Genomic DNA, 25,304 nt, shown 5'->3' with positions numbered 1-25,304 from the left:
GCCACTACACTAAGGCGTCACACCACCCCGGAGGCTTTAGGCCTAAGGCAACACGTCACCACGGAGGCTTCATGCCACTACTGAGGCTTCATGCCTAAGGCGTCATGCCACCACTGAGGCTTTATGCCTAAGGTAACATGCCACCACTGAGGCTCTATGCCTAAGGCGTCATGCCACCATTGAGGCTTTATGCCTAAGGCAACATGCCACCACTGAGGCTTCATGCCTAAGGCGTCAGGCCACCACTGAGGCTTTATGCCTAAGGCAACATGCTACCACTGAGGCTTCATGCCTATGGTGTCATGCCACCACTGAGGCTTCATGCCTAAGGCGTCATGTCACTACTGAGGCTTCATGCCTAAGGCGTCATACCACCACTGAGGCTTCATGCCTAAGGCGTCATGCCACCATTGAGGCTTCATGCCTAAGGCAACATGCCACCACTGAGGCTCTATGCCTAAAGCGTTATGCCACCCTTGAGACTTCATGCCTAAGGCTTTATGCCACTACAGATGCTTTATGCCTAAGGCGTCATGCCACCACTGAGGCTTTATGCCTAAGGCGTCATGCCACCATTGAGGCTCTACGCCTAAGGCATTAACCCACCAAGGTCCGATGATCACCAAGGCGCAACGCCACTACCAAAATCCCATGACTATCAAGGGTCAGAGAGCATCAACGCGCAAACAATCACCAAGAGACAATGCAATCAAAGAAAAGCAAAAGCGATCACATAGAAAAGTTATAATAGTTACAACTCAAGTTCAAAAAGGAAAAAGGTTGAGACATCTACAAGATCGATACGGCCGTAGGGTCAAGGGACCACAGAAGGGTGGGTCACCTCTGACCCAGTAGGAGACATCATGTCCACCTCAAGAAGACGCGCAGCAGCACCCCCCTCAGGCAGGGCAGCCTCCACCTTTGACACTGGAATGCTCTCCACCACCGCTACACCCGGAAGCGTCGTAGCAAACTCAGAGAACCCCAAGACAGAGAAGTCATAATCGGGGGTCACCTCCAGAACACAAGCGGCTAAGTCCCGATCCCCTCCCTCATAGGCAGGCTGAAGCTGCGCCTGATACAGCATTGAGAACGCAGAGGGCGCTTGGAACTCAGCCACAGCTCGCTCACCTGCAGATGCCAGCTCCGCCTCATGCGTTCCCCTCAATGAATGAAGCTCCTCCTCCAAGGCAAGAACCCTAGCCGAGCTCTCGGTCGCACCAGTAGAGGTCACACGCAACTCCTCAGATACCTCCAGGAGCTTCCCGGATGCCACCGCGAGCTCCCCCAACGCCCTCTGCACGTCGGCCTCGGCCCTCTCAAGGGCATCGATCTGTCCCTGGAGCTCCCTCTCCACGTCACCAGGGTGCGCTGTATTTGTACCTCACGAGAAGCGTGACTCTCCAATCGAAGCACTGCCTCAGCAACACGGTGATGGACCTACAATCAACACGGCAAGCGATAAAACAATCTAAGAATAAATAGAGCAACAAACATGACGAGACAAAAAAGGGATAACTCACCGAAGCCATATCATGGTAGAGAGTCTGGGCTAGACAAGCATTGCTAAGCCTCTGCAAGGCCACCCTCGCGGTAGGGAGCTTACCCCTGTCCACCCACTCCCGCGACTCTCCGGCTTCGGCTAAGGTTGAGCCCTCCGGCACGCCCAAGGTGATCACCAGGGACTCATCCAGCGTGGGAAGATCAGTGGCAGTACCATCAGAGGAACTCACACCTTTTCCCTTGGAGAGGGGTAATACAGAAGACCCAGAAGGGGCGACAAAGGGAGGCAGAGGCACAGAGCCCGAAACACCATCATCATCAGGAGAAGTACGGGGAAGGAGGACACGCACACCAGAGCTCATCACGTGGGCATGTCCTGGACCACCCTTCTGCTTCGCTCCGACAGCCACAGGTGCAGAAGCACCACCAACATCGGTCACTCTAGCAGATGGACCACCCTGAGAAGCGGCCTTCCTCCGCAGATTGCCACGGAGCAAACTGAAGTCCGAACGCATATCCACTGCATAGACCGCCAAACCAGTCATATGACATATACATTCAAATACCAACATGCCAATCAAGTACAAAAGACAGTGCTCTTACCAGGACTCAGCTTCCAGAGGGACAGGAAGGCCTCCGAGTCCAACTCCTGGACATGGAACGGATCGCGACCCAGGCACAGCTTGAGGGAGTCACCCTCAAAATCACTCAGCTCAAGCCCCTGATTGACCCTCTTGAGGTCAATGACTTCCCTAACAGTCCGTAGTGGGCATCGGGGGACTGTGGCAAAAAGAAGCGATCCCTCCAATACTTCACGTTGCTAGTGATCCCCGTGAGAAGCTCCACAGAGGCATAGGTCCCCTTGAGCATGCGGCGAGCAAAGTGATAACATCCATGGTTCCCCTTCTTCAACAGATAAAAGTGGGAGAACAGGGGAACAGTGGCGGCATGCCCCAGGTGGGCGAAGAAGACATAGAAACCCAAGATCACCCTCCAAGAATTGGGCAACACCTGCCCAGGGGTGAGGTACCAATGCTCTAACACCAACTCGACAAAGCGAGGGATAGGAAGGCGAAGGCCCTGGAGAAAAAAGGAACGGTAGAGACAGATCTCATCCGCACGGTGAGAGAAGGCATACTCGCCAGGCCCAGGAGTACGCAACATGACCTCAGCGGGAATATGGAACTCCTCACGGAGGGAGACCAAGTCAGAAGGTGACAAGATGCTAGCAACAGGGCCCAACCTATCAGCAGGACCGGCGACTGAGGATGCCGCCCCAGAGGACCTACGATCCCTACTGGGACTAGAGACACTAGAAGGTCCCACACCTCCATCAATAGCACTGGGGGAGGGTATAGAGGATGGAGTACCCACAGAAGAAGGCGATCCTGGGGAACGCTCCTCTGAAGATCCAACCCCGACTGAAGCAGGGCCAAGGTCACCCGGGAACGACATGAACGACAAGAGAGGAAATGGGCCTCACTCTAATGGCAAGGGCGTCTGCTCCCATGACCTTTTGGGTGACTGCTTTTGAAACAACAGTCTAATTGATAAATAGACTACCTACTCCAGTGTTGGAAGAAAAGTCACCATATGAAATACTGCTCAACAAAGAGCCGGATTATCTAATGTTAAGAACAAATGGTTGTGCTTGTTATCCTTGGATACGGCCATACAACAAGCATAAACTAGAGTTTTTTGATCGAAGCAGTGCGTGTTTCTTGGATACAGCAATGCACATAAAGGGTACAAGTGTTATGACCCTACGGTGGGGCGTACTTATATCTCACGCCACGTGACCTTTGATGAGGCGTGTTTCCCATTGGCCACTCTGCTAAACTCCACTTCAGTCATAGATAACCCACCCACCTATTCACCATTAGTCATTACAAATGACAACATTGTTCCCACTAACCAAATACCATTATCAATTGGCCCAATACCACCACTACCGAACCAAGCTCAATTAATCCAACCACTAAGTCCAGCACCCAAGACTTTAACCCAGCCACAAATCCTAGACATGTTATCTCACAGCCCACCAACCGAGCCTCTACCACAACCCACTGTTCCATTGGCACCTGCAGCCCCACCACCGATGCAACACTCAATGGTAACCCACTCAAAATCAAGAGTTGCAAAGCCAATTTCATGGCTAAACTTGATGGATACTCGCTACCCGATTCCTGAATCCCTCCTTACCCAAAAAGACCCTACTGAAGTGTAGCCCACCTCCTTCACTATCGCTAGCAAAAGTAAAAAATGGAGAGAGGCCATGAGTGAAGAGTTCAATGCGCTTCTAAGAAATGGGACCTCACAACTAGTACCTTCACAATCGTCAATGAATTTGGTGGGAAACAAGTGGGTTTATCGGATCAAGAGGAATTCTGATGGATCCATCTCACGCTATAAGGCGCGCCTCGTAGCCAAGGGCTTTCATCAAAGAGAAGGGCTAGATTATTTTGATACATTTAGCCCCGTGGTAAAGCCCACTACAATAAGGATGGTTCTGTCTATAGTAGTGTCAAAGGGGTGGCCACTTCGACAATTAGATGTGCAAAATGCCTTTCTCAATGGCGTACTCCAAGAAGATGTCTATATGACACAACCACAGGGCTTTGTCGACCCCAACTATCCCAATCATGTTTGTCACTTAAAACGTGCCCTATACGATTTAAAACAGGCACCCAGGGCTTGGAATCACAGATTTGGCACATTCCTTATGTCCGTTGGCTTTAGATCAGTAGGGTCAGACTCGGCTCTTTTTGTCCACAAGGCAAAGTCAACCATGATGTATCTATTGGTCTATGTCGATGACATCATAATCACTGGCTCAAGCTCCAGTCAGATTCAGGATCTCATCACCACCCTTGGCACTGAATTTGCTATTAAAGACCTTGGTGAACTGAGTTTTTTCCTTGGGATTGAGGCTCTTCGTGATTCTCAAGGCCTACATCTATCCCAAACGAAGTATATTTTGGATCTACTTCAAAAGGCCAACATGGATACGGCCAAACCAATGCCTACGCCAAGCTCAACCGGCTCACTTGATCGTGATATGGAAAAGTGTTTTGATGATCCCACTCTCTATAGGAGCATTGTTGGGGCACTACAATATTTGACACTCACTCGTCCGGATATCACGTTCTCAGTAAATCGAGTGTGCCAGTTCATGCACAACCCAACTGTAACACACTGGGCTGCTGTGAGGAGGATACTTCGTTACCTAAAGGATACACTAGCATTGGGGATCCAAATCAAACCATCCAATTCATTGTAGTTGATTGCCTACACTGATGCGGACTGGGCAGGCCGCCCATACGACCGACGGTCGACAAGTGGCTACTGTGTCTACCTTGGTGACAACCTGGCCTCCTGGAGCTCCAAGAAGCAGCATACGATGGCCAGGTCATCTACAGAGTCGGAATACAAAGGTGTGGCAAATGCGGTGGCAGAATTGTTATTCCAACCCAAGCACCACTGCTATATTGTGATAATATTGGGGCCACTTATTTGGCTGCCAACCCATTATTTCACACACGAACCAAACACATAGAGATTGACTACCATTTTGTAAGAGAACAAGTGGCCTCCAATCGTCTCTGTGTCCGTTTCGTGCCCAGCAGTGATCAAGTAGCAGATTTGTTTACAAAAGGCCTCCCTGGACCGTGGTTCAAAGTTCTAAGGGACAAGCTCAATGTAACCCAACGACCATTTCGCTTGAGGGGGTGTGTAACGGAATATTCAAATATTCAAAATTTGAATTTCCGATTGAACCAATCAAGAGGCGTTGGGGTTGTTCCAGTAGATAAGGATAAGAACTATCCCTACAACTTAGGAAGTTCTATCCCTACAACTTAGGAAGTTCTACATGAGTTCAAACTCTCTACATGAGTTCAAACTCTATCTCTTGTAACAGATCTACTGTAACGTTATACATTCTCAAACTGCTATAAAGCAAACCCCAAAGTCGATAGAGAAGATAAGGGGAATACAATACGAATTCAAATCCTTTGAGATTCAAATTCTATCTACCTATATGTATTATTACTTTTGTTGATCTCATTGACTAGACTACTAAAATTCATAGATCTAGGTTTATTTTATTTTTTAAAGATTTATATTATATTTTCTGTATTTAAAATATATAAAAAATGTGATTTGCTCTAACCAGGTTTGACTACACAACACTCATATTCCACAGCATAACACTTCCCCCCCCCCCCCCGTAAAAAAAAAAAAAGAAACGGAGGAACAGGGGGGACAATGAGCCACCAATGCTAGCTTGAGCTAATATAAATTTTAAGTTAGAGAATACAAGTAAATCATCTTAATAGTGTTCTATAATTTTTCTGTAAAAATCATCTTCATACTTAATAGTCGATTTTTGATAGGCCTGTAAATAGATACGGATCGGATGTGATCGGATCCGGATATTCCTTGACCATACCTCTAAACGGATTCAGATGTTGATCGAATTCGGATTTTTGACCATCAGTTTACATCTCAGCCTTGTGTAACCCGGACCTTCCTCCCCCAAGCGGATACAATTCACTCTCAATCCATATTTCATAGATCATGATTCTATTTCCCTCATATTCTAGAACCTATTGAATCTTCAAAAACGCTCAAGGATCATTATTAACTTAAATTTTTATTATCAAGTATTCAGATTTTTTTTTCAAACGGATTTTTATTGGAGTATTCGGATTTTTTCCCTAGATATCTTTAACAGATGCGGATGGCCCTAAACGGATACGAATGCAGATCGAATTCAGATTTTCGGTTATCCATCTATGGCCCTAATTTTTTAGCACTGTTATTATCCCAAACAGGAGATTTCAGGGCTCAATTTTTAGGGTTGCCTTTGTGACCAATCCTTGACAGGTAAAGGTGAGAGTGAAGCTTTGATCAAACTCAATCAAAGCTCTTTTCTTCAAATGGACATGAAAGAAAAGGTGAGGTTTGAAATTGTTGTGAAGGCGAATGAAAACGAAAAGAACACTTCTTGTGAACGTGATGATCCAGAAATTTTCTCTCTCTCTCCAACTATGCTCTACGTACTCTTCATTCTAGCTCCTCAATCCGTCCTTGCTGATAAGCCCTCGAATTGTATGGACAAAGAACCAACAAAGCTTAAGAGGAGTTGAAAAGGAAAGGAGAATGCAAAACTGAAACGAGAAAAGTGGAAAATTATTTACAAGGAGAAGCTAGAGCCAAGGGTTTTGATCTTTGTATTTTTTATGGGCTCATACTTAACCCAAGATTCTCTTGATGTTATCATATTGCCCCACAATGGAAAATGTAAAATATTGGTTATTGGGCTACTCATTGAACAAGTTATACTTGAAAATGGGCTTGACTACACCGAAAGCCCATGTTAAAAAATATTAATTGGGCTAATAGGTAAGGAAAGAACCTATGTATTTTGTTTTGAATTCCAAGACTAATGTTTTTACATTTAATAGAAATAGTTATTTATTTATAATCTTATAAAACATATGTTGGCGGTCAAAATTTCATTGGAACAACCGAATTGCCAAAAAGGAAAAGTTTTCAAACCGAACCAAAATGCCACCAAAACGAAATTTACAATTGAAAATTCCAATTCCATTAAAATTTTTTTTTTCCTCTTTTCGGGAGGTCTATCCTATCTAAGTGTCCAATGGGACTTCAATGACTTACATTTAATCAAAGTTACATGGGGGAGGGGGTGTGCCTTATGGCACACATGTGAAACAAGAAAGTCGATCCCGTGACCTCCTGGGATGACATGCACTCAACTATCAAGCCACCGACCAACTGAGGAAGCAGCTGTTTACAATGTAAACAAAAAGAACTGTTTTCACTTTTCACCAATTTGATAGTTTGCCATACTAAAAATCTGTTAGGTTTATTTCTTTGCGACAAATTTGTGATTGAACATTATCTATTTTCGCCATGTAAACAAAAAGAACTGCGGGACTTCTGAGGCTTGATCAATTAAGCCCTGAGTTTACCAAGTTCTGATGCTTGCTTTATAGAACATTGGTGTCTAAGTATTGTCATCAGAGACTTGGATCAATTTCAATTCTTTCTGTCCAGACTAGTCCATATCTTCTGTCACAGCCATGAATGATTTGTCATGTATTCTCTAATATTTACAAGCGGCTAAACTATGAAAACCCTTGTCTTTTAGCTTGAGACTGGCAATTTGGGCTGAAGATCAATGTTCTTGCTTCATTTACAAATGAAAAAGGAAAGATTGGGTATTGGAAAGTCTTCTTTTACTTTTAGTTGTTGCAAGATACACAACAACAACAACAACAACAACATCAAAGCCTTATCCCAACTTAATGGGGTCGGTTACATGGATCCTGTAAGAGATAATAGAATAATAATAAAGAAGTAAAAAGGAGGGGGGGGGGGGGATACAGGTAAAGAGGGGGCATACAACATCGACACAAACTCTATGGCATCAACCCTTCTTAGCTACATACCGCTTTAAACTGCCCAAAATTCTGTTCTAAGTCTCGAAGAGGAGTACAAATTCCAACTAAATGGGGTTGACCGCACGATCTTTGATCTCCACTCAGTTGTTGCAAGATGCACAGATTTTAAATCTCGTCATTGGATGAGAACAGCCCGATCTGTTATATGTGGTGGATTGACTGATCCAGAACAATCCAGATTGTTATTGTCTAAGACTGATCTGTCCAAGGACACTGCTCCTTAAACCCCTTTGTATGCAAGGATCTGCCACATTATTATGCAATAACCTTTTGATTTTTTAAATGATACTTATGTATTTTATTCTAATTTTCCACTTTGCATAACATGGGGTTTTTTTTTTTTGGGTGATATAGTCAACATCATATGAATAGATGGTGTATAGTAGTTTATTCTGCCAACTTGCAATATGCGTTGTCGAAACTGCATTCATGTTTATGTTTGTGTAGGTGTGTTGGTGGCTTGGCTATGTTGTTGCAACTCTTTTCTTTGCGGTAGTGGAGATGTCAATTGACACCATCATCCTGTCTTTCTGCCAAGATTCCGAGGAGCATCAAGGGAACGCCCAGTATGCCCCTCCTCTCCTGCTTGAGACCCTTAATGATCAAAGTGAAATGCAGAGACTCACTCAAGGATCTTCATGAAACAGTGCTATGTACGTCCCTCTCACATTTCAAAGAAATTAGGAAGCAGAAGGCTTCATATATTAACAGTTCTGTTGATGTCATCAGGTTGGCTACATGTTTTTGCTTGTTTCCTGTAAGTTTCTTCCCCCCCACCCTCTGCATTTTTGGTTTCATTTTCTTCATTGTATATACTGACATTATATTTAAGCAAAAAAAAAAAAAAAAAAAAAAAAAAGAGAGGAGGAAGAAGATGGGACCCTACTGAAGCTTTGTTATTGTGTTTTTTTTAAAAAAAAAAGCTCTTAATAACCAAAAGAAGAAATTGTTCCTGGTGCATTGCTTCACAAATACAATAATTAGCCATGTCTTGCCCTGTTGGTGTCAAATGCGGCAATTTTAAAGGACCCCCCCCACCCAACAGTTCGCCACAAGTTGAAGAGAAGTGATGTGATGCTCAACTGTTATATGATGGTGTGGATTCCACCATATTATACTGCACCCTAATGGATGGAAGTGGCATTGCTCATTTAATGAAATTATGACAAAATTCTCATAATCAATGATGGATGGTTGTTTTGGGATTTTATTTTGAAGTGATCAGATGTAATGGCCATAATAGTTGGAACTTGGAACACTGACTTGAGGTTCCAGGTATACTGTACCTGAGGCTTGCTCACCTTTGCAAACTAATTCAAATGGTTGAAATGTTGTGCATGAGAAATAAATAGAGTAGAATTACATGGCAGGCATCTCTGACTCTGATTTGGTATCTTTTTTTGTTTCTTAATGGTGGAAATGGTTGTAATGAAATATTTGAGAAAATCTAATCTCCCTTTGGACTCTGGGAGTTAAGACTCTTAATTGTCATTTTAGGTGAGCTCTAAATAACATAAGATCTAACAATCTAACATGTCAATGGAAATCCCCAAGGCCAAGTTTCACTAAATTCAAGATAAAAGATACCAATATGCAAAGTAAATTAGGTTTCAATTTGTAATTATTCAATCAGATCTTTAGAGGGGGGGGGGGGGGGGACAACAAAAAATTGATGCTTCCATATCCCACATGATCCAAAGTAATTCCTCTTGGTGATTTGTGTTCTTGAGTTTCCAAACAGAGTCTTATGTATCTTTCTTTACATGGTTATACAATGAACAAACATATATTTACATTCATATAAAGACATTGAACTAGGGCATTGGAAGAAAATATATCATAATGCTCCATTTGTTTTAAGGGTTCTTTTACAATGCCCCCCTGAAAATGCCCATTTGTCTAAATGCATCTTTACAACTTTTCTAATTGCAAACTCTCCCTTACTTTAAAAACAGTGTAGCACTTTAGTCCAGTCCGTTAATTTGAGATGTTAGATGTTAGTTTTAGGAAATCTAATGACCAAAATGCCTTTGTGACAAAAACCCACCTGATACATCCAATATTCATTGGGCCAATCAGCGGCCGCCACGTGTCACAGGGCGACCCACTCCAGAACCAAGGGAAACGAACCAGGGTCCCAATACCCGGGCGCGGCCAGCACCAAGGCGCGGCCTCCACTTGGGTGCGGCCTCACCTAAGCGTGGCCACACCCAGGAGGCCTCTCACCCAGGTGCGGCCCCACCCAGGCGCGGCCACACCCAGGCGCGGCCACCACTCAAGCACGGCCTCACCAAGGCGTGGCCACACCCAGGCGCGGCCTGCACCAGGCGCGGCCACACCCAGGCCCGGCCACACCCAGGCGCAGCCTCACCCAGGCGCGGCCACCACTCAGGCGCGGCCTCACCTAGGCGCGGCCACATCCAGGCACGGCCTCTCACCTAGGCGCGGCCACACCCAGGCACGGCCTCACCCAGGGGCGGCCTCACCCAGGCGCGGCCTGCACCCAGGCGCAGCCACCACTCAGGTGCGACCTCACCTAGGCGTGGCTACACCCAGGCGCGGCCACCACTCAGGCGCCACCTCACCTAGGCGCGGCCACATCCAGGAGCGGCCTCTCACCCAGGCGCGGCCTCACCCAGGCGCGGCCACATCCAGGAGCGGCCTCTCACCCAGGCGCGGCCACACCCAGGCGCGGCCTCACCCAAGCACGACCACATCCAGGAGCGGCCTCTCACCCAGGCGCGGCCACACCCAGGCGCGACCTCACCTAGGCGCGGCCACACATCCGGGCGCGGCCACCACTTGGGCGCAGCCTCACCTAGGCGCGACCACACATCCAGACGCGGCCTCACCCAGGCGCGGCTAGCACCCAGGCGCGGCATCACCGAGGGGTGGCCACACCCAGGCGCGGCCCGCACCCAGGCACAGCATCGTGGGCACAAACGTGAGGTGGGGGCCACTCACCTATGACCCGATCGTATCGCTACAAGACTCATGTCACCACCAGGACTCTAGGCCACCGCTTAGAAGTCACGTCATCCAGACGGATTCAAGCACCAAGGACGTTATCACCACACGCGGGTATCTATCCACCAAGGATCTTGATACCACTAGGACACTCCCTCCCGCGGGGAGATGATCAATCAGGACAGAGCCCCGTCACCCAGGGCCTCTATCCACTCAATGGCACAATCGCCATCAAACTGGGACTCTCCACACCGCCATACGCTACTATAAAAGGCAAGGTACACAACCCCATCAGGGGAGATCTAATCTCACACTAAATAATCACTATTCATCTATTTGCGCCAGGAGATCTAACTTTGGCATCGGAGAGCCCTAGGCTGGAACCATACCGGTTCTCTCTGTTGACCCCCTTGGTCCACTTGCAGGTGACGGCTTGCAGGACCGCTCGACAATTTCTTGACGCAATAGATTGGCACCGTCTGTGGGAACGACGCTAGCCATTACATCTACTAGCTCGCTTCCATATTCACTCAATGGCACGAAGAAAGACTACCACCACCAACAACGGAGCAAGGAATGGATCACTACCCCCAGAGTGCTCTCGTAGAGCCAACGACCCGGACCATGTCCCTCTGGAGGAAGAGATCCCCCTTAATGACCAGTTCGTGGTCGACGAGCCCAACAATGACGAGCCCAACGATGTGAGGGTAGAGGTGACACCTGACCCCAATGCTCCAGCCACTGTGGGTCAGATCAACGACCTACAACGATAGATCCTCGATGAACAACGACTCTTTCGAGAATACTTGATGCAGCGTGCGACGTCTCATCGTCGAAGGACTTCACCATCAGCAAGGGTGGAGTTCGTACCTCGACAAGAGCTGAACCCTAGGAGATCATCTCCCAGGGGCGTGAGATCAGAGAGACTAGCGCGACAGGCAACCCCCACTCCGCAGCGGGGGGAGCCTTCCCAGCATCCCAGGAGAACAAGAGACCTCTCGCTACGGTCAGAACGTGGGAGGACGCCAACACCCAGGGCGAGGGTGTCTAGCCCGCAGAGATCGGTCCGGAGGTCTGTGTTCGACGGACGACTGGAAGAAGGTCACATACCACGAAGAAGTCGGACCTACAGAGAAGAAAGCCCCTCACCTTCACGACAGGGTTCATCACGGCGTGACCATTCCCCATCCCACCAACACTCAAGGTGGGAAGGGACATCCAGAAGAGAGCGCGAACGGGGTCACAGTGAATGTCTGGCCAGGCATGGGGGACAGACACGGGACGAGGAGCTCGATCAAAGACTCCATGACCTGGATGAGAAACTGGAAGGGTTGAAAAAGCAGAACAAAGGCGAGACGCATTCCATACCTAGACAACACCCATTCTCGGCAGAGATCATGTCAGCCACACTACCTTCCAGGTTTCGACTACCCACCTTTGAACTCTACAGTGGTACCACTGACCCCAATGACCACATCAACTACTTTAATGGCTTGATGACGCTGTATGGGGGGTTGAACGTGGTCTCCTGTCGGGCATTCCTGGCATCCCTCAAGGGAGCAGCCACATCATGGTTCTCCAGGCTACGACCGAGATCTATAGGCTCATTCGCAGAGCTATGCGAATAGTTTGTCACCCGCTTCCAAAGCAGCGTCAAGCAGAAGAAGACCACCGTCAATCTACTGAATGTGGTACAGAATCCTGGGGAATCTCTCAGGGAATACGTTACCAGGTTCACCAAGGAGTCCCTGGAGGTTCGAGACTTGGATGACCAGACACGGCATATAGCCCTAGCAGGAGGTATTAGAGACCTGGACTTGATCAAGGGCCTGGCACGTCATGAGACCAGGACTATGAAAGAGCTCTTGGAGCGGTGCAACGAGTTTACAAATATGGCCGAGGTACTACAAGCTAGAACAAAAATAATCGAGGCTAAGCCGCAGGATAACAAGAGGTCAGCACCTGATGACCGCAAAGAGGGTAAGAGGTCGAGGACAGAGCGCCGATAAGAGAAGAGCGACCGCCCATCTAGGAGGACAGACCACCGCCCAAAGAGAAGTGAGAGGGCAAGCACCCCCGAGTTCACACCACTAAACACCACCAGGTCCCAGATACTCATGCAGATCCAGGACCGTGACCTACTCCATTGGCCACGACCCATGCTAGCAGGATCAGAGAAGCGAAACCCTAACAAATATTGCCTCTTCCACAAAGAGAATGGGCACGACACAGAGTAGTGCTACCAATTGAAGAGAGAGATAGAACAACTGGTAAGAGCAGGAAGCTTGAACAAATATGTGAAGGGGAGACGTGACAACCGCTCAGGCCAAGGAGATAGAGGTCGCGATGGAGACAGAGTGGAACAGAGACGAGAAGAAAGAAGAACAGATCGAGAGAGAGACCGCCCAGAAGAGCGGAGAGATGCAACAGAACCTAGTGGCACCAAGGGACCTCCTATCCTCACCATACTTGGAGGACCGGGGCAAGAGTCCACCAGAAAAGCTAAAGCTCATGCCAGGTTTGTGGGAGTGGCAGAGAAGCCCAGCAAGATAGCCAGGACCGAGGCGGTGATCTCCTTCTCGGATGAAGACCTGGAAGGACTAAACTTCCCGCATGAAGATGCCCTGGTAGTACAAGTGGAGGTAGCCAATCGACCTATACACAGGGTACTGATAGACACAGGGGCGTCTGTTGACGTACTCTCTTTGGACGCCTATTGACAGTTCGGGTTAGGGGACGACCAGCTCAAACCAGAGCCCACTTATCTCCATGGATTCTCAGGTGCCACCGCCTCCATCAGAGGTACCATAGAACTACCCGTCACCTTTGGGGTACACCCTCAACAAGTAACCATCATAGTGAATTTCATGGTAGTCAGGTCCGTGGTGTCCTTCAACGGCCTCTTAGGGCGACCATCATTGACAGCCCTTAGAGGAGTCATATCGCCACTTCACCTAAAGATGAAGTTCCCCACCGAGAATGGGGTAGGCGAAGTTCGAGGAGATCAGAAGAAAGCAAGGGAGTGCTATGCCACCTTCATGAAAAAGAACAATGGCAACACTCGTGGAATGGCACTCTGCCTAGAGAGCATGGTCAGTGACCAGAGAGATGAATTGACAGAGAGAAGGGGAAGGCCAGTGGAAGACCTCATCCCATGGCCCCTCAGCCGGGACGACCCCTCCAAGGTCGTTCAGGTCTGCTTGCTGCTAAGCAAGGAACAAAAAGAAGGGCTTGGACACCTCCTCCAAAAGAACATGGATGTCTTCGCATGGTCGACCTCCGATATGTCGGGAATACCACGTTCCATAGCGGAACATCAACTACATGTCGACCCAACCAGGAAGCCCGTTCAACAGAAGCGGCGTAACTGCGCCCTTGACCGACAAGCCGCAATCAAGGAGGAGGTCGAGAAGTTAAGCCGATCAGGGTTCATCAGAAAGGAGAAGTTCCCAACCTGGCTCGCCAACGTGGTCATGGTACTAAAGCCAAGTGGGAAGTGGAGGATGTGTGTCGACTATATCGACCTGAACAAGGCATGCCCAAAAGATGAGTACCCACTGCCCAGGATCGACCTACTGATCGACGCCACCGCCGGCCATGAGATGCTGAGTTTCATGGATGCCTACTCCGGATACAACAAGATCCTCATGTATGAGGATGATGAGTCTTACACCGCATTCTGGACAGACAAAGAGAACTACTACTACAACGTCATGCCGTTTGGGTTAAAGAATGCAGGGGCCACCTATCAGAGGATGGTCAACAAGATGTTCAAGGAGCAGATCGGGCGCAATATGGAGGTATATGTGGATGACATGCTCATGAAAAGCATCCACGCCAACCAACACCTGACCGACCTAAAGGAAGCATTCACAGTACTGAGGAGGAACCAGATGAAGCTAAACCCTGCAAAGTGCGCCTTGGGCGTAACGTCCGAAAAATTCCTGGGGTTCATGGTCTCAGTCCGTGGAATAGAAGCCAACCCATCCAAGATCAAGGCCATCTAAGAGATGGCAGCTCCTCGAACGGTCAGGGAAGTGCAGAGGTTGAATGGAAGGGTCGCCGCCCTTTCCAGGTTCGTGTCACGATCAGGTGATAAGTGCTTACCATTCTTCAAAACATTGAAGAATCTCCGAAGCCCTAAAGATTTCACATGGACGGAAGAGTGCCAGAAGGCGTACGGAGAATTGAAGGAGTACCTAGAGAGCCCACCACTGCTTGGGCGACCAGAACCTAACGAAGAGTTGTAGCTCTACCTGGCCGCCACCCCTATCGCGGTCAGCGCAGTACTGCTGAAGGAAGAAGACAAAGTCCAGAGGCCCATCTATTACGTCAGCCATGTCCTGATCGATGCAAAGACCAGGTATACTAGGATCGAGAAGGTAGCCTATGCATTGGTAACGGCAGCCAGGAAGCTACGACCATACTTCCAAGCCCATACCATCATAGTCCTCACAGACCTACCCCTGAAGAAGATACTGCACAAGTCGGACGTCTCCGGGCGATTGATAGCATGGGCGGTGGAGTTAAGTGAGCATGACATCAAGTTCCAACCCAGGACTGCCATCAAAGGCCAAGCCTTGGCAGACTTCGTCGTTGAATGCACCTTACCAGAGACAGAGCCAGAAAAAAAAAAAAGAAAAAAAAGAAAAAAAGAGAGAGAGGCCAAGTGGCTACAGCCAAGAGGCCATGGCCAAAAGACCACGACCAAGGGGCCACGACCAAAGGGCTATGGTCATCATCAATGGACGTCACCTATCAAAAGAGAGAGGCCAAGTGGCTACGGCCAAGAGGCCATGGCCAAAAGACCATGACCAAGAGGCCACGGCCAAAGGGTTATGGTCGTCATCAATGGACGTCACCTATCAAGAGAGAGAGAAAAAAAAAATAAATTTATGAATGGGTGCCATCTGTCAAAGGCCGCTGCCCAAAAGCAAAGAAGAAGAGAGAGAAGAAAGAAAAATAAAAAGGGGGTCTTTGGCCATGGCCAAGGACCATGATCGACAAACCATGGTAGAAGTTTGAGGTTCAAGATTCGAGGCCCGAGGTCAGGAAGTTCGAGATGGTTCGAGTTCTAAGGATCGAGAATGCAACTGTTGATGCACTGTCCAGGCTAGCCAATGATGAACTCAGAAACCTGGCCAATGCAGTGTACGTGGAAATATTACATCAGCTAACATGCCGGGAGAAGCAAGTTAATGAGATTGAGGAGGGGCCTAGCTAGATGGACCCTATACTCAACTACCTACAGGACGACGTCTTACCAGAAGACAAGGCTGAGGCAAGGAAGATCAGGATGAGAGATGCAAAGTACACCCTCCTAGATGGGGTACTGTACAAGCGAGGGGCAACAGCACCACTACTCCGGTGCCTAGGACCCAAGGGGGCAGAGTACGCCCTAGCAGAAGTCCGTGAGGGGATATGTGGAAGCCACATGGGAGGACGAGCCCTAGCCTACAAAATCCTCCGCCAGGGACTAGACTGACCACGAATGCAAGAGGAGGCCATCCAATATGCCAAGAAGAGTGAGCAATGTCACTTGTTCGCCCCAGTACCCCATCTACCCGCCACCAAGTTGACATCAATCATCAACCCCATACCTTTTGCCATGTGGGGACTGGACATCTTAGGTAACTTCACCGCAGCACCGGGAAATAGAAAGTACCTGGTCGTCGCGATTGACTACTTCACCAAGTGGGTCGAAGCTAAACCCTTAGCCAAGATAACAGAGATAGAGATGGAGTTCCAAGAGAGGTCAAGCGTTTGAAGGTGACGAAGATGGAAGAGGGTGCCATTGGAATGGATAGAACCATTGAGAAACGAATGAGGGAGGAGAAGGCCAACCACATGAGCATCATCGTTGACATTGCTGCAGGTGATGCCTTCGCAGTTGCGTCAATTAGTATCATTATTGGTCTCATCATTCCAAGACTCGAGTAGACTATAGAAACCATGGAGAGATGAATGAAAGTGCATTAGCTTCAGTTGCAGCAACGCATGCATCTCATCATGGAGACATAAATGGGGAGGAGGAGAAGGAGAAGGAGAAGGAGAAGAAAGAAGGAAACAAGTTTGAAAGAGGGATAACAAGAAGATAAAGAAACACCACAACATCATATTTCTTAATTTGAATAACCTTCCTTCAACAAAGGAACTAAAGAGCTTATTAATTGGGTTTTTGTAAAATGAGTGATGAGAAGCTTGGTATTTATAGACAAAACCACCCGCTACTGCTCATCCAATGCATGCCAAAGCCCAAACCATATTAACCTATTAATTGCCTACTCGATTGAGAATTGACCAAATTAAGCTATCAAGCAAATTGTCGTCAAGTATGGTGGCTGCATGACAAAAGTCTCTAATGGGCTAATTAAGAAGACTAAAAAGAATCTTAAGAAGAAATCCAAATTAATATTGCATACAGGAACTTGCGACTTAATTTTACTGTGGGACTTTATTATTTTTATTTTTGTTACAGATCGAGTGGAAAGACTTGGATTATTGTGTTTGGGGGGGGGGGGGGATGCAAGCAATTTAATAACTATTTGGTTTATTTTATGAATCTTGTTACTTTTTAAACCTATGCAAGTCAATTCTCTTTTCTTTTTTTTTTTTGGTTAAACCTTATTATTGACTTCAATTCAAGACCTAACTTTTAATTTCCAACAATGGTTCCCACTAAAAGATATACTTGCACACATTTAAAAAGTAACAAGATTCCGTCAAGTCTTCTTGAGTTACTTAAATCATCTCAAACTTGTTGAATTTTGTCATTTTGTCTTTCTTATATATATTTTTTAATCCTTAGACAATAGTTATGATCTATAAGTATCTGTATGTATTGTACTGTTGTTGATCTCATTGACTAAACAACTAAACTTCAAACATTTGTGCTTATTGTTTTTATTTTTCTTGTATTTTATTGTCAAATATTTATGCTATATTTCTTGTATTTAAAATATAGAAAATGTAATTTGCTCTAACTAGGTCTGAATGCCTGAATCACTAAGTTTTGTTGAAGGAGAGCTAAGTCAAAAAATCCGATTTTCCAACAATGATCATATTCCATAGTGTAACAAAGTGTCTGTCCTTGAACCAGAAAAACCAAGGTGAAGAAGAAACTTTGAGAGACGAGAAAACCAGGCACGAGGAGCTTGTTTAAGAACATATAGGGACCGATTCAATTTACAGACATGGTGTGGGTGAGAGTTGTCAACAAACCCCGGAGGTTGAGACATAAAAACCTCTTCATGAAGGAAACCATGGAGGCCGGAATGCATTATGAACATCAAGCTATCTAGCCGGCCAGCCCTTGGAGACAACAATAAAAAGAACACACCGTATAGTAGTGGGTTTAATAACGAACTAACGGTCTCACCATAGTCGATCCCGTGTTGCTGATGGAAGCCTTCCGCAACCAAACACATTTTGTAATGCTCAAGAGAATCATCGGCCTTTCTTTTAATTCGATATATCCACTTGCAGCCAATAATGTTCATGTTGGGTGTTTGTGGTACAAGATTCCAGTACCATTCGAATTAGGACATTAAACTCATCTCGCATAGCAACCCGCCATTCGGTAACTTATTTGCTGCGTAAAACATGTAGGTTTAGTAGAAACAGATAATATTAGGGGCATGGGAACCTAAGGTTTGGACCGAAGCTGCATGGGATGGTGAGTAGCAGGTTGGGGCGGTGGTGGGGCTACGGTGTTTGAATCGTGGCTGGAGATTAATGGTCCTGGATGGGACGTGTCCTAAGTGGTGGAGAGTTAGGAGAGAAGCCAGTCAAAGGGACGGTAGGGCTGGTTATGGGTGTTGGGTTTGGGGTAGGCAGAGGGCTTGTTGGCATCATTGGGGAGGGCAGTAATGGTGAGGCCCAATGCAATGGTGGTAAGGGCGTGGGCCGTGGTATAGAGGACTGTGATAACCGAATAGGGGCTGATGCCCAAGGTTGTGAGAGACCTGGAGAAGAGGGAGCGGGAGGTCCCAAAATAGAGATCGAGAAGGGGAAAGAACTCTCATCAAATCGGACATGTCGAGCAATTATAATGCGATTATTAGAGAGATTGAGGCAACGATAGCCCATGTGAGATGGACTATAACCTAAGAATGCACACAATGATGATGGATAGTCCATTTTATGTTTATTATAAGGGCATAAATTGTCACGCCCCCATCCCGTTTGAGGAATAAACTAATGATAAAGGGGTGACTAGGACGATACGTGTCGTCCCATAAGACTACCAGAATCACGATTTGCAGTGTCCCAACGCACAGTCTTAGTCTAAAAGAACATACCATAAGATTCAGAGTACAAAAGGCAAGGAATATTCCATTTCCAACGATCATAAAATAGCGGAAGCGTTTGTAGTAATTACCTCATGTTCATACGGTTAAAAGATACATAAATAGTTTGGATGGATATCCCGAATGACCATAGCATAACTACCCCAAAACAAGTATAGCAATAAATGTTTATACAAGGCACGCGCCCCAAAAAGACAAAAGAAGGGAACACGTCCCATGTATCAATACGGCCCGTAGGCGCCGTCGTCAAGGACACCCATCACCGTGCTCCTCGGTCACGGCCTCGGGTCCTCTGTCCGATATCATCGTACTCCGAGGCCTGAACCTCGAGTCCTGCAAAATAAGCATCTCCTGCAGCCTCACCTAAAAAGGTGTGCACAAGAGGGGTTAGCTCCACCGAGCCAGTGAGAGAGAAAAGGGGATGCACAATCACACAATCACAAATAGTCCATGGTGCATGCCATTATTAATTCATTTACCACCTAACACACAATGCTAAGTCATTGGGTATATGCTACTGCAATAATTCGGGGAAGACACGTGGATCCTTCCATTCTCACCACAATGCAACCTCAATTATTACCATGGAGCCCGCGCCATCGTAGTCATCACCACCCAGAGGCGGACCCCGATAACCATTACTACCCCTGGCCTGGCCTCTCTAACTCTCCACAGGCGGGTGCTCTAGCTACCCAACACCTAAACCCCTGTTGGTAAGGGTCGTAGCATAGGAACCGAGCCTAACCACGATATACTACATGAATCCTATCGTGTTGAGAGGTACATCCGGTGTGTCAACGTCCCATTCCATCTAACACCCGGTACCAAGACAACACGGCGCATCAGACAAGAATGAGATGCAATATACAATTCCACGTAATTGGGGTTCCGGTGCCCATTTCCGCACCGTAACTAACACAGATCCATATCATCCTAATCAATTATCATCATCAAATAAGAATAAATGCAAGTATGCAATCATGCTTGAATGATAATGTCATAATATAATTCATAAATGCATGAATAAACAATAGTAAGCAAGCTCAAACAGTCACCCAAACCCACTCACCGTTTACTTGAATTAGGAATTTGATTAAGTGTAACGATTCCCGCACGAGATCACCCCCTAGCACAAGTGTTGGCGCCTACGGAAGTGAATAAGAGTATGAGAGAGTGTAGGAGAGGCCTCAATGAAAAGCCCCGCAGTTTGCATAAGTCATAGGCCTTGAAAACCATGTCGAGGCAACGTCGGACTCAAAGAGCTTGCCTCCGACCTTGCCTCCGACCTTTCTCGCAGCTCGGACCACATCGGAGGCAACATCGGAGGCATACGAGACTTGCCTCCGATGCAACCCAAGTGCGATTTCAAGGTCTTAAAAGCCCAGGGTTGTCCCGGTTGGTTCTCTAAGCCTCAAGGGACTAGGGAGGGGGGTGTCTTGGAGTCTATTTGGGTCTTAGAAACACCCAACACCTAAAGATCTAAGGGGGGTTTAAAGGAGCCAACAACTCCGAGTCCAGATTTGGGGTTCCTAGGTGGTTGGAACCTTAGGTCGAGAGACCCAGTTGGAGATCCCAAGGGATGTAGGGAAAGTAGGATAGCATCCTACAAGGGGAAACCAAACATGGTTCAAGCTACCCCTTTGGGTTTCAAAAGGAAAAAAAACCCCAACTTGGGGCTGCAACCAACGAACCACCCAAGCTCAAACGAGCAAGGGGGAGGAGAGAAAAAAGGGGGAAAGGGCACTTGGCTCACCTGGTTTGAGGTACACTCGAGGTGCCCTCTTTAAAGCTCCAAACTCAGCAGCCGTTTCCTTCTTCTTCTTCCCTTCCTTCTCCTTGCTAGCCCTCTCTCCTCATAACTCCCTTCTCAAGCACGGTTAGGTTAGGTTAGGTAGAAATGAGCCAAGACTAATGAATAGTCCTACCCACCTCTCTCTTATAGAAAACCACTATTAATGGCCTATAAGGATAAGGCCTCATAAGTGCACCCTAGGGTCTATTTGGGTAGGGTCAAACATGGCAGGGCACCAATAGCACCTTAGCCACAGGGTCTCACTCACAAGGGTCCTTGTCAGCAGCATTGGATGCAAGGTCGGAGGCAGCCAGTAACCTTGCATCCGATGCGAGTAGGAAGGTGGTTCCCACCATAAGGGTCGGGGCCTTTGGGCCACACTTCGAGGGCTTTGAGGGGCAGTAAACACACAACAAAAATTTGGTCAACCACTTACCCCGTCACGTCAAGGTGCAACCTCTGTGATCCCGAAGAGTTTTCCCACCGCTACGCTAAGTTCGTCACCAAGTGAAGTGTCTAAGTAGGGCGATACGGGGTGTGCTGCCCGATACTCCTCACTCTTGGGACTGGTACTTGGAGGGTAGTCGATGAAGTCACCGTCGATGAATTTTCCCCACTCCCGATTGAGGAATCTTTCCTCGACTGGCAAACCCGTGTCGAAGTCAACAATCTTGTAGCTTGGTTTGACCACCATTGTGAACAGCTCACCGGCATACATGGCAGCACCCTCTACACGTCACAAGGATAAAAGAAAGAAAAATATTAGGGTACTGGGTGCGGGTATAACATAAATAGGGAAAACAAAGACAACCAAAAACCTTAAGAAATCAGGGAGACGATGAAATACCAATTGAAAAGGAGAGACCCCAAGGGAGACCATTGAGGGCATTCGGTTGATTAAAAATACTGTTGTTTCAAAGGCAAAGTGCCAATACACTTGGGGAACTGCCCTTGAGCAAGCAGGGATAAGCTTGTTTCAACAATATGGCGGTGACGGTGCTCAATGGCACCCTGTTGCTCATGAGTGTGGGGAGCAGAAAGTCGATGAGAAATACCAATCTTTGGAGAACTAAGTAGGTACGTCCGAAATTCACCCCCAATCGGTCTCAACAGATTTAATTTTACGTTCAAATAAAAGTTCCACAAGAGACCAAAATTTTTAAACACAAGTAAAAACATCGATTTACACACAAGAAGATAAAACCAAAGAAACTTTGTATTGTCATCCATAAAAATAACATAAAAACGATATCCATCAATTGAAGCGGTGGGTGAAGGACCCCAAACATCACTATGAACAAGATCCAAAGGAAATAAACTCTTACTATGAGTCTCAACCAAAGACAAACGGCTAGCCTTATCCATCCGGCAAGCCTTACAAAGAGAACTAAGATGAGAGGAAATAAAAGGTAAATTATTATTATTTAGCATAGTACGGAGTAAATGCTCATGCGGGTGTCCCAGGCGACGATGCCACATATCAAGAGAAGTGCGAACAGCATGGTGAGCGGACGGGGAAGAATGGGGAGATAGTTCATAAGGACCACATTTACTCGGACCAGAGAGAAGAGTGGTCTTGGTGACCTGATTCTTCACAAGAAAATGAGACGGGTGAAACTCAAAGAAAACATTATTATCACGTGCAAATTTCTGAACAGAAAGAAGAGATTTAGACATGGAAGGAACATGCAAGACATTATGTAACAAAAACGAACGAGAAAAAGTAGAAGGGAAAGAAGAAAAACCAATGTGAGAAATAGGGAATCCCTTACCATTACCAACATGCAATTGATCCTGACCATTATATTCATCATATTGAGAAAGTGTTTGAATATCAGGAGTGACATGGCGAGAAGCACCAGTGTTAGGGTACCATGGTAATGATGAAGTGGTATTTGGTGTGGGTAAAATAGGTGGGTTGGGATGACCATAAGGAGGGGCGGGATAACTGGCATAGGTGGGGTAGGTATAATGGGCTGACAGAGAGTTGGGGGAGAGGAAAGGTTGCGGGTTAGGATAACTTGATTGGGATCTATAGTAGCAGCGGTCAGTAGAGTGGTTTGTATGCCTGCAAATTGAGCACCAAAATCGGCCAGAATCCGTGGCTCAATATTGTGAGAGGGGACACGACCGTGCATGCTTACACGACCGTGTATGAAAACGTTCCCCTTTCCTTTTTATTATCTTTCTTTTCACGTCTTGACTCAGAGTCAAAGTAAAACACAAATAATGTGAATAATGTCACATTACTTGAGACTTAAAGTGGTGATTGCGTTCATGTTGGCCATTCCTTTTCTTAAGTTTACTTTTCGAACATGTATTATCATGAATGAGGAAGGGGGTGGGAAGAATGAAGAGTAGTGCTCAAAGAATTTCCTCTGTAACATTCGTGATCCATGTGTGTTAATGTGAATGGAAATATAGATTTGTTCAATATATATAGTCATGTGTAAAATTACATATGTAGTCTTTGATTGAATAATAAAAAAAACAAATAATCAAGAATCCAATTAATAGATCAATTACAAATTGAAACATAATTTACTTTGCATGTTAGGTACTTTTGTCTTGTATCTAGTGAAACTTGGGAAATTTTCCAATCACACATTTTTCCTCTCTTTCTTTTTCATAAGCAACTAAAGAAATTATTTGAATCCTTATTTCCACTAAATAATGAAAGCCAATCCAACTACCCATGAAAATTCTCTCAAAATTTGACTCAATTATATGTATATCTTTTGCTTTTTTATCTAAATTTTTTAGATAAAGTAGAACAAAGGCAGACCCAAAGAAAATAATTTTCCAAAAACTAGAAAGAGGCTTTAAAGTGGTGATTGCATTCATGTTGGCCATTCATTTCTTTATGTTCACTTTTTGAACATGTATTATCCTACAAGGGAAAGGGGTGGGAAGATTAGTACTTAGTTGTTATCCATAGAGGTTCAAGCAACTTTATGTTATATTCAATAAAAAAGCAACCACAGTCATTTTTATGATGGAGCAGATCGAACAGAGGCAGGCACAAGAAAATAATTTTCCAAAAGCTGGAAAGAGGCTTTAAAGTGGTGATTGCATTCATATTGGCCATTCCTTTCCCTTAAGTTTCCTTTTTTGTACATGTATTATTATGGATCGATGGGGGAAGGTGGTGGAAAAGAGTGGTGCTCAAAGAACTTCCTCTGTAATATTTGTGCTGCATTCGTTCGATATTGACGCATCAGCTTTGTGTTGTCCCCCCCGCAAAAAATCCAATTAATAGATAGATCAAGTACAAATTAAAACGTAATTTACTTTGCATTTTCGTACTTTTGTGAGGGTGGGTCTTGTTGCAATCGTACAGGTTGCTCCATTGTAACCAAGTGATTATGGATTCGAGTCTGGAAATAGTCTCTTTGTAAAAATAAGGGTAAGGTTGCGTATATTATGACCCTCCTCGGATCCTACAGTGGTGGGAGCCTCATGCACTGGGTACGTACACCCTTTTATTGATATTTTGTCTAGTATTTAGTGAAACTTGGGAAATTTTTTTGACATGTTAAAACTTGAAACTGGGTAAACCCTTTTATTGGCTATGTTTGGAAGCCAAGAAAAGAAAAAAAAAGAAAAGAAGAAAAATTTGAGGAGATAGATAGACACATAAATCAATCATTGTTTCATCATGATTTTTGTCTTTTTTACTTTTTCACATCTCCTTTTCTTGACTTCCAAACATAGCCTTAAAGGAGGGACATATAATTACACTTCCCCTCCATCCCCATCCAACAACTGTAAAGCACAATCGTGCATAAAAATTGGATCCTTAATATAAATAAAAATAGTATAAAAATAATGCACAATTATTTCTACCTGAGAATATAAACAAACATACAATATATGATACATATAATTATATAAAACTAAGGTTATTAAATAACTATAGATAGCATAACTTATAATCGGAGTGGATATTATCAAAGTGGATACATCAATATCATTTACCAAAAAAACATCAATATCCGAATTAGTATCAGATTATCATATGGTTATCAAAATCAATTAGAACTCGTATCCAATATTTGATTATCGGCCCGAATAAGCGTAGATATATATTCGAGTTGAATATGAATTTTCGACTATCCATTTATGACTTTTTATCCGCTGCTATCACTAGAGCTCTTGTGCGCATCGTGTGTGTAGCAGCGGCCATGTGTGCACAGAGGGTCCCACTTGCAGCACATATAGCCGCTATTTGCGCCGCACGAT

General features: G+C 45.9%; 1 protein-coding gene across 1 annotated transcript in view; it reads left to right on the top strand.

Moving 5' to 3' along the window:
- LOC122640075 (choline transporter protein 1) overlaps positions 1 to 8,847 on the top strand; it is an 87,611-nt gene extending 78,764 nt beyond the window's left edge. The window contains exon 10 of the mRNA XM_043833195.1: positions 8,442 to 8,847. Within this exon, the coding sequence (XP_043689130.1) occupies positions 8,442 to 8,636 (195 nt within the window). The 3' untranslated portion in view covers positions 8,637 to 8,847. The remainder of the gene's footprint in view (positions 1 to 8,441) is intronic.
- The last annotated feature ends 16,457 nt before the right edge of the window (positions 8,848 to 25,304 follow it).

Source organism: Telopea speciosissima, chromosome 9 (genome assembly GCF_018873765.1).
Source record: "Telopea speciosissima isolate NSW1024214 ecotype Mountain lineage chromosome 9, Tspe_v1, whole genome shotgun sequence".
NCBI lineage: Eukaryota > Viridiplantae > Streptophyta > Magnoliopsida > Proteales > Proteaceae > Telopea > Telopea speciosissima.
This window is presented reverse-complemented; position numbering and strand designations above follow the sequence as displayed.